The 15,578-nt window shown below is 36.7% G+C and overlaps 1 protein-coding gene across 1 annotated transcript; it reads left to right on the top strand.

The window, feature by feature from the left end:
- Positions 1 to 360: 360 nt before the first annotated feature.
- On the top strand, positions 361 to 1,056 carry LOC128870385 (uncharacterized). Its single transcript, XM_054112999.1, has 2 exons — positions 361 to 498; positions 658 to 1,056. The coding sequence occupies exons 1-2, from the start codon at positions 361 to 363 to the stop codon at positions 1,054 to 1,056; spliced, it is 537 nt and encodes a 178-aa protein (XP_053968974.1).
- Positions 1,057 to 15,578: the final 14,522 nt, after the last annotated feature.

Genomic DNA, 15,578 nt, shown 5'->3' with positions numbered 1-15,578 from the left:
GCCAGTCGTGGCAGTCATTTTAACGATATTCAGCCCAATCCTAAATAAAATTTCCGAACGAGTTTTTCCCCTTTCCGTAATCCTACTATCCTAAATAAAAATGTTTTTGCGGAATATCCCCCTTTCCGCTTTCCTCTTATCCTAAACATCTTCGAAAAATTTCGAACACGAAAAGTAGGTATTTTAAACATGAAATAATTGCGGAAACTGCTCACATTTCGTTAGAAATTTTTCATCTGTATTTTGAAAGGGAATTTGCAGTAAAAATGTGAGTATTTTAAACAATTAGAGAAAAATACAAAATTTGTTTATTTAAGGACGAAATCAACAAATAAAACGCAAATGGGAATGCTGGTAAATATGATGGAAGGTAATCCTGCTATTGCGCGGGGATTTTTTAAGGGAAGTAAGGAGGAGGCCGCCAGATTTTGGGAAAAGGTGAATGTGCAGCTGAATGCGGCAGGTCCCCCAATTAAAACAATTGTGGAATGGAAAAAGGTAACTTGAAGGTTTATAAGTTCTTAGTGGCAATGACTCGTTAGTTGCCAATGTTTCAAATAGTTAATCAGTGTATGCATGCCAAATTAGGAGAATAATTTGTAAATGCTTCAACTATACAAATGCGTACGTTGTTTAATTGTTGAATCCTATATTTAGGTATGGGCAGACCAGAAGAAATATGTTCGCCAAAAAGTGGCAAATAATATAAAAATACAAAAAGGTACTGGGGGCGGCCCAAATATGGAGAAGGTACTTTCCCCCCTTGAAGAAGCAAGTTTCAAATTGATTGGCATTAAGCAGTCCGTAAAGGGGCTGACGGTTAAGAAGTTTGGAATTCAGGAGAACTTGGATATGTCCTGTGAAGAAAACTGCCCAGAAGTGGAGTCACTAAATCTGACCCAAACTGGCACATTGGATGGATTTATGGACATCAGCGGAGTAAGTCCTATAAGTCCACCAGTTGTCTTTGTAGATTCTTTGGCGTTTACGAATGAAGACCCCTCTGTAGATAAAAGCGAAGTGGCATCATCAAGTAAAAAATCATACTCTAGCTAAAAGGCTTCGAAAAAAGAAAGTTCCTTATATGCACTAGAAGAGGAAATAAAAATACAAAGGGAGATCAGCGCTAATATAAAGTCTGCGGTTACAAACCAGGACGAGCAACGTGAAAACTTAAAAAAAATATAGCAGCGGTTAATATTAATTTTACAAAAATTTATAAGTAATTAAACATTTTCCTTCATGCAGGCTAGATAAATTATATGTGCTAAAGAAGACGCATTTGAAGGCAATCGAGGCTATTAAAAAGGAGAAACTGGAGGAAATCAAAATTGCTAATGCTATCAAAAGAGAAAAGCTGGAAAAAAAGGCATAACTATGTAATGGAACAAATGAGAAGGAAAGAGATTGAACACAAATTAGAAAAAAATAAAAGACTGCTTGGAATACAAGAACTGGAAACGCCAAACAATTAATTAATTTAATAATGAGACTTTTAAGCTAAGATTTTATGTAACTGAATTACCTATGTTTCGTTTTTTATTTAATATAATTTTTTATTTAAATGATTTTTTATAAGAACATAAGCATTTTACTTATAACTAAACTTACGAAAATTAAATGATCGAGTGTAGAAATAGCAAACATTTCTGTTCTTACATTTTAGTTATTGAGGGAATCACGGATATTATTTCTTATTGATCTCGCAACCTCCATATTTTATGTTGGTATGTTGGAATGGACGTCGTGAATTTCAGGAAGGTTAAACTCCGCTTCGGCATCGGGTGTATCGGGTATATTCGCTCTGAAATGAATGCAGATGTTATGCAAGCAACAAGTAACATTTACAATTTGTGCTGCTTTCTCTGGAGCGTAGTGTAGTTCTCGTCAACCAAGAATGCACCTCCATCGGTTCTTTAAAACCCCATTAGTTCTTTCAATTATGTTGCGACATTTTGAATGCATTTCGTTGAACTTAATTTCTGCTTGGTTCGGCGTCCGATAAGGAGTAATAAGCCATGGTTCTTACGGATGTCCAGCATCACCTTAATAAATAATTGGAAATAGATTTTCTCGGTTAAGATACATTTATAAATATGTGAGTATATAAATTTATAAAATAAAATTTTGTAAATAAACAATTTTTACAAATGTATATTAAAATTTTACCTAACAACCAGAAAGTTCTTTGGTGGTTTGAAAATTGTGTCTCAAAATGTGAACGTAATTCGCTAACGTTCCAAATTAGCGAATCATGACTAGCACCCGGATGAGAAGCGTCGACGTAGCGTATTTTTAATTCATGGTCACATACCTATTATTATAAAGAATCATCAAATGTACTTCAGAAAGGATTTAATAACTTATCAGCAATACATTTAAGCTGTAATAACCCTTTCTGTAGTAGTATAGGTGACTATTTTCGGATGGCGCAATTATCTTAACGTGCTTTCCATCAACGCAACCGACAACAGATGGAATTTTATGCTTAATGTAAAAAGCAGTCGCAATTTTACTTTTTTCTTCGGCTGTCACTAGAAACTGTATCCACCTTGGACATAGATATGGTTCAAATATAAAGAGGACGTCCGCAAGTGCTTTGCAGAAACTGGACTGCGCTAGCCCCACGTCGTGGTCTTTTCCCACACCCGTCTGGTAACCGCCTTCCGCAAAGAATCCCAAACGTGCGCTTAACTTTACTACTGAAGTAACAGCAAACTGCTTCCTAGCTGGTTGTGTATGAGTCGTCACCACTTTTAGCAAGTACTCAATCGCTGGTTTATTCAACCTGAAATACTTCTGAAATCTGTTTAAACAATTAAAAAAAAGTTGAATATTTAGTAATTTTAACACACTTTTCTTCACTCGTTTACTTACAAAGATTGAGGCATCTACAAGGGGTTCATTAAGTCCAGGAGTTTCCTCCTCGCCACTCGTGGCCCGTTTAATTGCTCCCTTTCCTCTTCATTTAATTCACTCACTAACATATTTAATGCTAAGCTATTCATTTTTCAGTTTCCTATTTAAATGCAATTTATATTTCGCAAAAATAAACAATATTCACATTTTAAACGCATTGCAAATTGACAACAATAAGCAAAACAGCTGATTTCGAAAAACACAAGTGAGAAAAAATCCTACTCGCCAAAAATCCTTTTCCTTAAGGGTTTAAAATTGGAGGAATTTTTCTTAGGGGAATTAAAAATGCGGAAAGGAGAAATTCCGCGAGAATATTTAGGATTGGGCTGATTATTTTTCATTCATAAATGACAATGTTCAATCTTCAAAATAAAAAAAAAAGTTTAAAAAAATATTTATTAGTTTTTTTTTCATAGCCGATCATAAAGCAAATTTTACATTCATGACTACTTTTTAAAAACCCGTTTGTTAATTCAGTAATAAAAATCGTAAGAAATGTTAAAGGAATATTAAACAAATAAAACAACAGGTTATACATATGTGTTAAAACATCGAAATATTCTGTAGAACCGAATGTTTCAGCGTGGGGTAATGAGTTACCCCGGTGTGGCCGCTATGTGGGCTGGCTGAGGTGTGGCCGGTGAGGGTGAAGGAAACAAATGGCAAAATAATATTTGATAATATTTATTGTACTTATGTAGCTGATTTTGTTTCCATATTTTACTTTGCTCGCTTAATCGCACATTCGCACGTTTGTATTTCATTTCAGCGCTTTAAACCATTGATAATTAAAAAATTTATCCTCCACTTTAACATACACGTCCAACTTAAGTTGTCGTTTCCTTATTTTGCGATAAAAAAACAAAATTTAAAGTTTTTCTTTTATTTATATATTAAATTCGATTTGACCGGAGAAACAAGACTGACTTAAAACTATTTACATTAAGTACTTTTATAGGGTAATTCAACATTGCATTTTTGTAATGGGAACGGACATGCAATGAATGAGAATTTTACAATTTCTTATTTTCTTCTTTTCTTTTTAAGTTAATTTGTGAAACGGTGGCAATTCTTGGAACTGCGACCGATAAATAGCTTTCCAAAATATTGCATATTCGTTATTGGAACGGAAATGCAACAAATGCGAATTTGAAAATATTTGTTAAAATTTATTATTTTCTTTTTTCTTCTTAACGTTAATTTTTGAAATTGCGGGATTGCGATCGATAAATAGCATTCAAAATATTATCTTTTCTCTATTTTTGCTATAAATTCGTCAATTGGATCATTCTTAATGTATGTGTGTGTTTGTATATGTAACTTCTCCTTCCTTTAGATTAGAATTCTCCTGAATTCTTTTATTTAGTATTACTTTAATATATCTTTGCTTTATAATTACAAAAATTAAGATAATGGTTATTATTATTGCTAATAGAAAATTAAATCCATAAGATACATTACTATGATATTTTAATGCTTTAATATTCATAAAGTTATTGTTGTTTTCTTCTTTAATTTCTTTAAATGTTATTTTATGTGAAAAGCTTTTTACTATATGTGTGTTTTTAATTACATGCTTTTCTTTTTGGTTTTCAATTATATTTGAAAAATAATAATCTTTCATTCTAACTGAACAATTATTCAAATTTATTAAATAATTTCCATTTAAAATAATTTTCTCAAAATTACAACTTTGATTGATACTAATAAATATTTTTTGCATTCTTAACTATGATTGTATGATTTCTAAATCTTTATTCTTTATTGACAATTTTTATTAGTTTTGTTTGTTTAGTGTTTGTTTTCTTCGAATTTATATGTTTTATTTTCAAATTCAATTGTTTGCTCTATTATAGTGGAACAATATATCTTAGCTTAACAGTTATGAATGTTTTGGGTATTTTTCATCCAAAAATTAAACATGAATTATTAAAAAATGATGTTCCTTTTTGAATATATTTTAGCTTATTATTATATAATCTATTGCATATTTTTCTATTTCACTATAAGTTAAAATGCTCGGATGTACAATACCGTATTTTGCGGAAATTACATTATCCTTTAAGTGTTCCATTCTATTTTTAATTAATTGTATGTTTGTCAATTGTTCTAAATATACATTTATATCATCTTCAGTTTCTACAATTTTATTCATACTATTTAATTCTGTTGGCGGCCGCCGTGGCCGAATGGGTTGGTGCGTGACTACCATTCGGAATTCAGAGAGGAAACGTCGGTTCGAATCTCGGTGAAAGATCAAAAAATTAAGAAAAAGTTTTTTCTAATAGCGGTCGCCCCTCGGCAGGCAATGGCAAACCTCCGAGTGTAGTTCTGCCATGAAAAAGCTCCTCATAAAAATATCTGCCGTTCGGAGTCGGCTTGAAACTGTAGGTCCCTCCATTTGTGGAACAACATCAAGACGCACACCACAAATAGGAGAAGGAGCTCGGCCAAACACCCAAAAAGGGTGTACGCGCCAATTATATATATTTAATTCTGTTTCTATTATTTTTCTGTCGTTTTTAACAATAATTTTCAAATGGCTTATAGTTTTATTAAAGTAATCATTAATTAAAATTTAATGGTTGTTATTATCTATAATTTCATCAATACTAAAAGGATGTTTCTAAATGTTCTGTCTGTCTTCGTCGTAACACTACCTATTCCGTTAACTAGTCCTCTTCGCTGTCTGTTTTGTTTTGGTATGAAAGTAACTAATTTATTTTTAGCATCCAACAATTATAATTGAAGTAAATGTTTATTTTTTGTTTTCATTAAGGGGTTACATGGATTTCGTCGGGTAAAAAAAGGCCTATTTTCAATATTTGTTTTTCTATGTAAAAAATTATTTATTTAATTCAAACTTTTTTTTGTCTTATAGATACATATTTAGAGAATAATTTCTGAAATTTAAAAAAAAAAAATTAAAACTACCCCATTGTGACGTCATTTCCGGTGACCCCGGTGCGTCCGTGTTGACATATGTAACTCCTGACAGACTCAGCAAAAATGAAAAAAAACAAAAATTAGTGCTTTAGTTAAGACCATAAACTCGTGCTTGAACGAAGGAAAGAAAAAAAAGTAAAAATTGGAATTTTGGCAGACATTTTTCCAAAAAAATGAAAATTTCGGTCAAATTTGCTTGACATTTTGTTTTTTTTTTAAAAGTTGTTTAATATGTGTTCTATCTCGTGAAAGTTTACTATATGTAGTATTATATCTGATTCATTAACTATGCCTACTTCTTTCATGTAAATGTTTATAAATCCATCATGTTCCGTAAGTCGTCTTGTAGTCAGCTCTCCGTCAGACAATGGTGTCCATGTTATCGTTAGTAGGAATATGATCGTTATCTGTGAATTTTAACGATCGTTTGATATTGCAATGATGTATTCCTTCCAATTTGTTTCTTTTATATTTCGGTTGTTCTTTATGTCTCAGAGCTTTGTAATTTTTATAAACCCTTTTTCTCTTGTTTCCCTATAATCTTATATTTTCAAGTTAAGTTTATCAATTCTCTTTTTCTTACATGCGTCTAATTTCTAATTGCTCGTTGAATTAATTGGTATATCGGTAAATCCTTGCTGGTTTGGTATAAGATTCTAAATTCTTCTGCTATAGTGTTATGGAATCTTTCTATGTCTGAATTTCCTGTGTGACTATTTGGTTTTGTTGAATGCAACTCTATCCCTTGTTCTAGTAAAAATTCTTTTATTCTTAGTGTTTGTATTGTTCGCTATTATTTTATTTAGTTTTCCGGTTTGTGTAATGTGTTCCTCCAGTTTTTCCATTATGGTTAAATGATTTCTGTCGCTTAGTGCATAAGCGGTTCTAAATATGGAAAACTTGTCTATTGTTGCTAGAAAGTGATGACCTTGAATTACATATGTGCCGATATGTATAATTTGGTTCCTATCTGAGGGGGTCTCGGTAAGCTGAAATTTATTTTAAATTGGATGTCTATCATATTTCACTTGTTGCCAAGGTCACATTGAAATATTACTACTTTAATTAACTCCATAAGTTTTGGAAAATATATGTATCTTGTTTTTGATATTATTATAAGATTCGTTGATTCCCGAATGTATACTTTCTTTGATGTGATACAGAGAAATTTGCTTCACTGCTTCTACTTCTGTTTCAATGTTTCGTGCTCTAATTGTACATTTGACAAACTGAATTTGGTTATTATTTGAGAACATATTTATGAGTTTTTCCTGTACTACGTTGTACTTACGTTCTGATAGTTTCTATCTCTCCTTTCGTAATATAATTAATAAATATATCACCTATTGTATTAAAGTCGCATTCTGCGATAAAAATTATTATTTTTCCATGCAATATCTTTACTTCCTCTGTTTTATTATTGGTTAGTATTATTTGAGTTTGGTATTTGTTAACGATTTCTTCTTTTTTGTAAAAATGATCTAAAATATTTTCATCTGCCGAATGAATGGTTGCCATTGACACATTATCTTCTTCAACGTTGTGTATTAGATTTAGGCTGAGTTCGGTATCCTTGAAATTATTTTCGTCCGTCGCATTTTCAAGTCTACTTAGGAAGTCTGCCACTCTATTTTCTTTCCCTTTTATACACTTAATTTCAAGGGCGTATTCTCCTAACTTGAGTAACCATCTTTGATGTCTTGGAGACATGGCTTTTCCTCTATATTTTGAATGTAAGAATTTTATTGGTTGGTGCGGATTTTGAATTTTCTTCCATAAAGATAAGGTCACAGATACTGCACACTCCACAATATGGCAAGAAATTCCTTGTCGGTGGCGGAATAAATCCTTCCACGATTGTTTAGCGTTCTTGACGCCCTTCTTGGGGCCAAACAGCGCATAATTTGATTCGTCTGTTGTTAGCGTGAATTGTTTCTCAAAATTTGGATATCTCAGGATCGGATGTGAGATTATAAATAGTTTAAGTTTTTCAAAAGCTTCTTTATATGTGGGGTCTTAAATATTTATTTTTACTTCTTTCTTTAAATACTTTGTTATAGGTTGAGCAACTTTCACGTAATCCTTTACGAATTTACGGTAATACGCTGTGAGTCCCAGAAAACTTTTTATTTGTTTTTCGGTTTTCGGTAGAGTCAAGTCCTCGGTAGAGTTTGTACTTTTAAGTTGGCCTGGTTCAGAACTCTGAAAATGTCTGTTATTGATTTTGTATGTTCATTCAGAGATGTACTGAAAATGAGGATGTCATCTAGGTTAGTTTACACGTTTTGTTAATGAAATCACGTAGTATTTCGTTCATCAGTCTTTGAAAAGTTGCCGGGAATTTTTCAACCCGAACGGCATCCGTATGAATTCGTATAGTCCATGGGGTGTCACCAAAGCTGTTTTTTTTCTATCTTGTTCCCTTATCAAAATTTGATGGTATCCTTTCGCGAGGTCCAATGCTGTAAAGTATTGTGCTCTTCCCAATTTATCTAAGAGTGAATCTATATTTGGGAACGGGAACTTGTCGTCAATTGTCACTTCGTTAAATTTTCTGTAGTAAATTACTAACCGATATTTTTTCTCTCCTGAATTGTCAGTTTTTTTAGGTACTATTATTAAAGGGCTTGAATATCTTGAACAACTTTTTCTTATTATCCCCTGCTCTTCCATTTCCCGTATTTGTGTCGTCACTTCCATTTTGTGTTGCGGGGGGTATCCATATAGTTTGGAATTTATTTGTTCACCTGTTACCGTTCTAATCTTATGTTGGATTTCCACTGTACTAGTTAACTTATCACCCTCCTTGAAGAATAGTCCTTTGAATTTATTCAACACTTTTACTATTTCGTCATGCTCTTCTTTATTTAAATGGTCTAATTGTATTCTGTTCCAATCAAAGTTAGCTGCTTCTAATGCACACACTTTTACGTTTTTATACGGATTTATTATAAGACTAGTTGTTTTTATTATTGAACGATATTTGTTCTTCCACTAAATCTATTATTATATTGAAACAATTAATTAAATCAATCCCAATTATGAAATCATATCTTCTTCCTTTTAGTTGGGTCATTTTCCAACTGATTTTCGCGTTTTTCTCTACATTGAATTCTAGAGGTGCATCTGTCACTACTTCGAATTTAATGTCTTTTCTGTTTATCGTACTAAATTCCAATGGCTCTCTTAGTAGCGTTTTCTCAAATCCTTTTATATCTTAATCAATTAAACTTATATTTGCACCTGTATCTATTAGTGCGTTGTATTCCTTATTTTTAATTGTTAGTTTTATGATTGGTAGGTAATCTGACGTCGTTCTGAAAAAAACTGATCCTGGCTTTGTGGGGATAGAGCTGTGTTACTGTGACACAGGTCTGGTTCCGAGTGTCCTGCCAATTGATCATAGTTTATTTCTTCAGGATTATGTTCAAGAAATCCGTTTCGTTCTATTCTAGGTTGCGGCAAGTGATATTGGCTGCCTTTTGTTCTAGGGTTTCCTAACTTGGCGGTTTCTTGATTATTATTATTTATTTTATTAATTTCATTATCATTTCCTTCATTCATTTAAACATTATCTAATACTTCCATGGGCTCAGCTGAGCTTTGCCTCGCATGATTCTAACTATTTTGATGGGAATTTGGTCCAGGGTGTCCTGAATCTGTGAACCTTTGGAAGTTACCCGAATTAGAAAATGGGTTGAAATTGTTGACCCTTCCATTGAAGTCATTGTTCTGTCTATATTGTCCTGAATTGTTCATGGGTCTATTGTTGTGATTGTAGTTATCATTGGGTCCAAAAATAAAATAGCCCTGTCCTTTGTTCTGATTATTCTGATTTCTATTGTAATTAGGATTGACGTTATTATATTTATTTGCCTGTTTAAAGGTACTGGAATTGTTTGCCCTAAATTTTCTAAACTCCTGCCTAATACAACTATCTTCATATCTTCTTTTCCTCATTATGTCTATTATGGTACCTAATTCCCTTTCCGAGTATATTTTATCCAGTAGTGCTCCCTGCCTCATTTCCTTAGCTATATTGGTCAACAAACTGTCCACATTAGATAAGTCTATACACTGATCCTCTCGATAATAGATACTTATTTTACTTTTATACTTAAGATTCTGTAGCTCTACAGCTAATTCACTTACCGTATTAACTCGGAGCTCATCAATTCTTCTGTAAATCTGGTGGGGTTCCATGTCCGGCCTGCATTTCACCTTCAAGGTCCTTTTTATTAGTTGCCAATTGTCAGGTTGCTGTATATTGATGATCACATTTTTGGCTTCTCCTTCTTCTTCGGTTCTTCCTCTTGTAGATTGGATAATAAGTATTCTACGCTGCTCAGGAACGAATTTATTGCTATATCTCCACTTCCCGTAAATACTGGTAGGCATGCCACATTTTTGTGAATTCTATCGAGTTGATGAAGTTCCGGCTGTTGTTGTTGTTGGAATTGTAGTTGCTGTTGTAGTTCCAGATATGCCACTCTTAAGCGTTCCAGTTGGGCATCTTTTCGGGCTAGTTCGTCTGCCATATTTACTGTGGCTGCTTGAGCTTGCTCCTCCATTGGTCGTCTTTTATCGAATAGCTGCTGCCTTTTAGAATACACTTTTATTCTTTTTTTTCTGGTCCTGTTCATTTAATGTGCAGGATACTCAGAGTCACGTAGTGAAGAATGTATGTACTTTTATTCTTTTTTTTCTGGTCCTGTTCACTTAACGGAGGATGGTTACATATGTAGAAGTCCACGCAAGTGGGGAAAGTTACTGATTGCCATTCACTTGGGAGTGGCCAGGACGATTCTTCTACATATGGTTCAAGCAGCTCACAACATCCGGGATTAGCCCACGTATCCTCTGGTTAGCTTCCGAACACCCGTTCGGGAGTGAGCTAACGTGAGAAGGCGAAACATTCCAGAATAGCTGGTTGTGCGCTGGGTTTGGGACCCACCACTTAAAAATCCCCCCCAATGAAAATATTAAAAAAGCCTCGGATGAGAGCTCCCTATACTGATGACGACCACTGCAAACGAAATAAGGATAACGATATGAGGGCATGTACCTGGAATGTCCAGTCCCTTAATGGGGAAGGTGCCACTACCCGGCTGGTTGATGTCCTCGTGCGAGTAAAAGCTGCCTCCACTGCCATTCAAGAGACGCGATGGAGGGGGCAAGGCAAGAAAAGCGTAGGACCTTGTGACGTCTACTACAGCTGCTATGTAAAGGAGCGCAAATTCGGTGTTGGATTTGTTGTGGGAGAGAGACTTCGTCGCCAAGTACTGTCGTTCACTCCGGTGGACGAGCGTCTCGCAACAATCCGCATCAAAGTCCGTTTTTCTAACATATCGCTAATTTGCGTCCACGCCCCGACGGAAAAGAAGGACGATGCGACCAAAGACTCCTTCTGTGAGTGCTTGGAACGTTCCTATGAGCGCTGCCCCCGCCACGACATAAAAATCGTGCTAGGCGACTTCAACGCCAGGGCGGGCAAGGAGGGAATTTTAGGTCCCACAGTCGGAAAATTCAGCCTGCACAACGAAACATTTGGTAACGGACAGAGGCTGGTCGACTTCGCCGGGGCCCGAAACATGGTAGTCTGCAGCACCATTCTCCTGATCGAAAAACACGAAACCAGATCGATCATGCTGTGATAGATGGAAGACACGCTGTAGTGTATTAGATGTACGTACGATCCGAGCACCAAACATCGACTCGGATCACTACCTTGTTGCAGCCAAACTGCGCACATTCCTCTGTGCAGCAAAATACGTGCATCTACGTACGCAAAGAATGTTCCTAATCGAACAGCTGCGATCACAACAGACAGTCAGACGATTCGCCACTCGACTCTGACTCCTGCTCCCAGAGAGTACTGCCCAACAAACCGGCATGCACGAACAATGGAGCAACATTTCTCGTTCCCTACGTACCGCCGCCGAAGAAGAAATCGGACTCCGACGAGCCCGAAAAAAAAGTTGGTACGACGAGAAATGTCATGCTGCCGCAGAAAGAAAGGATGCCGCCTATAGGACACCGCTGCGATCGGGCGCAACGCGAGCCATGTGGGATCGCTACAGAGAGCTAAAAAAGCAACAGAGTCGTATTATCCGAAAGAAGAAACGACAGGCCGAAATACGTGAGTGCGAGGAGCTTGAGATGCTGGCCAACAGGAACTACGCCCGAAAATTCTACCAGAAAGTTCGGCGGCTTACAGAAGGTTTTAAGACCGGGGCGTTTTCCTGTAAGAACAAAGACGACGAACTGGTGACTGACGAACAGAGCAATCATAAATTATGGAGGGAACTCTTCTCGAACCTGTTAAATAGTGACAGCTCCAACCATGACGAGGTGAGAATAGCAATATCACGGCTAAAGAACAACAAAGCCGCGGGCACCAACGGACTGCCGGCTGAGCTATTCAAACATGGCGGCGAGGAGCTGGTAAGGTGCATGCATCAGCTTCTATGCAAAATATGGTCGGATGAAAGCATGCCTGCCGATGGGAATTGAAGTGTGCTCTGCCCAATCCATAAGAAGGGCGATCCTGCAATCTGTGCCAATTACCGTGGGATTAGTCTTCTTAATATCGCCTATAAGGTTCTAGCGAGCGTATTGTGTGAAAGTCTGAAGCCCACCGTCAACCAACTGATTGGACCTTATCAGTGTGGCTTTAGACCTGGAAAGTCTACCATCGACCAAATATTCACAATACGCCAAATCTCGGAAAAGACCCAAGAAAGGAGAATCTACACGCATTATCTTTTCGTCGACTTCAAAGCTGCATTCGACAGTATGGAAAGGAGTTACTTGTATGCCGCGATGTCTGAATTTGGTATCCCCGCAAAACGAATACCTCTATGCAATATGACGTTGCTCAACACCAGCAGCGCCGTCAGAATTGGGAAGGACCTCTCCGAGCCGTTTGATACCAAACGAGGTTTCCCACAGGGTGACTCGCTGTCGTGTGACTTCTTTAACCTTGTATTGGAGAGCATCGTACAAACCGCAAATCTTAATCGCTCAGGCACAATATTTTATAAGAGCGTACAGATGTTGGCGTATGCCGATGATATTTACATCATCGGCCTTAACAACCGCGCTGTTAGTTCTGCCTTCTCCAAACTGGATAAAGAGGCAAAGCTAATGGGTTTGGTGGTGAACGAGGACAAAACGAAGTACCTCCTGTCTTCAAACAAACAGTCGGTGCACTCGCGTATCGGCACCCACGTCACTGTTGACAGCTATAATTTCGAGATTGTGAAAGACTTCGTCTATTTAGGAACCAGCATTAACACCGATAACAATGTCAGCCTTGAAATCCAACGTAGAATCTCGCTTGCCAACAAGTGCTACTTTGGACTAAGTAGGCAACTGAGCAGTAAAGTCCTCTCTCGACGAACAAAACTAACACTCTACAAGACCTCTCATCATGCCCGTCCTAACGTATGGCGCAGAAGCTTGGACGATGACAACATCCGATGAAGCGACGGTTGGAGTGTTCGAGAGAAAGATTCTGCGTAAGATTTTTGGACCTTTGTACGTTGGCAACGGCGAATATCGTAGACGATGGAACGATGAGCTGTATGAGCTTTACGACGACATAGACATAGGGCATCGAATAAAGATCCAGCGGCTTCGTTGGCTGGGTCATGTCGCCCGAATGGATACAAACGCTCCGGCTTTGAAAGTATTCGATGCGGTACCAGCTGGTGGTAGCAGAGGAAGAGGAGGGCCTCCTCTGCGTTGGAAAGATCAGGTGGAGAAGGACTTGGCTTCACTTGGTGTGTCCAATCGGCGCCGGTTAGCACGAGAAAGAAACGACTTGCGCGCTTTGTTAATCTCGGCCAAAATCGCGTAAGCGGTTATCGCGCCAATTAAGAAGAAGAAGAAGAAGTAATACAACACTAGCAGACATACAAATTTAATCCTTTTATCTGAAACAAATAGAATACGAAAAAACACTACAACAAGCACTACATACAGATAAAAATTCAAGATTAATTAGTTATAGTACGAAAATGCAACAGAAAGCAAAATAATAATATTAAATTTCTTAACTTTATGTAATTGTATTTTTCCCCCCAAAATATGTATATTTGTCCAAATGCATTTCCGCTAACGAAAATGCAACAGAAAGCAAAATAATTGTACTAAATTTCATAACTTTATTAATTGTATTCTTTTCCCACAATATGTGTCAATATGTAAATTTATTTGTCCAAGTGCATTTCCGGTAACTAAAATGCAACGGAAAACAAAATAATAGTATTTAAGAAAGTGTAAAATAAAGAAAGACAGTTCATTATTGATTCAACCTTAAACCCATGTGTTTTATTTTTTTTTCGTTGTTCTCCGCTCCGGGAATAAACGTGGCGTAGTCGGTAGGATACCCGTGTATCCTTATGTAAATCATTCAGTTTCGAGGATATTGGATATTTTAATATCCCTAACGGGAACTTTAGTTAAAGTGACATTTTCGAATCCTTTAAAAGATTAAAGGAAATTATTTGTGAAAAGAAAAGAACTTTAATTAAAAGTGACATTTCCCAATCCTTTAAAAGATTAAAGGAAGCACAAATTTTTTGTAAAAAAAAAAAAAAATTACTTTAGTTAAAGTGACATTTTCAAATCCTTTAAAAGATTAAAGGAAACACAAAATTTTAATTGAACTTCACAAAAAAAAAAAAAACAACAGAACAAGTTTGGAAAATTGTTCAATACAGTGTTCGATTTAACCATCGGAAAGTTACATTCTTTCAATTACATAAATCTGCACATATTTGTGCGTGTGCAAAGCGAACAACAACAAATAATAAAAAGTAAAACATTACCAAATTACCATTAAGTTTAACCATCGGAAAGTTACACACTTTCAATTACATAAATCTGCACATATTTGTGCGTGTGCAAAGTGAACAACAACAAATAATAAACAAAGAAAACATTACCAAATTACCATTAAGTTTAACCATCGGAACCTTGTCATGTCGGTCTCCTTGCCGCGGGGATGAGGCTTAAGTGGCGAGTTAACCCCATTCTATGGAGATTAACTTACCACGAACTAAGAGGGCAGCTCCATATAGGAATTGGGTATCCACTCAACCGCGGAACGGCGGAATTGGTGGCCACCCAAGTACTATGTGGAGAGTACCGTACCGACAACCTGGCAGGAGGTATAAAATGCATTTCATCGCAATGTGGAGGTTAACAAAGGATCTCTCTGCACGAGGTAACCCACTTTCGGGAAATCCTCCCGTCGAGCAATCGACGGCTCGGGCATCGGATGTGCAGGCCCGAACCCCACATTCCCCTATGACCGGAACTGACACCCAGGGTTCCGGAGGAAGCGCACTACTAGTGGTGAAACATGGCACATTGGCTATGCCAATGGAGAGCCGAGTGAGTTTGAGCGATATACCGCCGTCGAAACGATCTCAAGCAACTGAACAAGTTGTGGAGGATGTGGAGATGGCGGACAATCTCTCAGTAGACTCAGACGAATCTCTGGTACCGAGTAAGTCTTTGACAACGGTTAAACCTAGTGTGAATCAGGTAAGTACCGGTAAAAAGACCGAAGTTATTGGAGAGTCGAACGCAGGTGTTGGTCTAACCGCAAGGCAGATCAAACGAAGAAGACAGAAGGCGAGGCAAGCCGAAGCACTAGCTAAGGCAAGGACTCAAGCTCCGTCAACTTCGACACCTGTAACGGA

Source organism: Anastrepha ludens, chromosome X (assembly GCF_028408465.1).
Source record: "Anastrepha ludens isolate Willacy chromosome X, idAnaLude1.1, whole genome shotgun sequence".
NCBI lineage: Eukaryota > Metazoa > Arthropoda > Insecta > Diptera > Tephritidae > Anastrepha > Anastrepha ludens.
Note: the sequence above shows the minus strand (reverse complement) of the source record. Positions and strands in the feature narration are given on the sequence as shown.

Coding starts and splice junctions, on each gene's coding strand:
- LOC128870385 (XM_054112999.1), top strand. CDS start 361: ATGATGGAAGGTAATCCTGCTATTGCGCGGGGATTTTTTAAGGGAAGT. Junction 499..657: donor CAATTGTGGAATGGAAAAAG/GTAACTTGAAGG, acceptor TCCTATATTTAG/GTATGGGCAGACCAGAAGAA.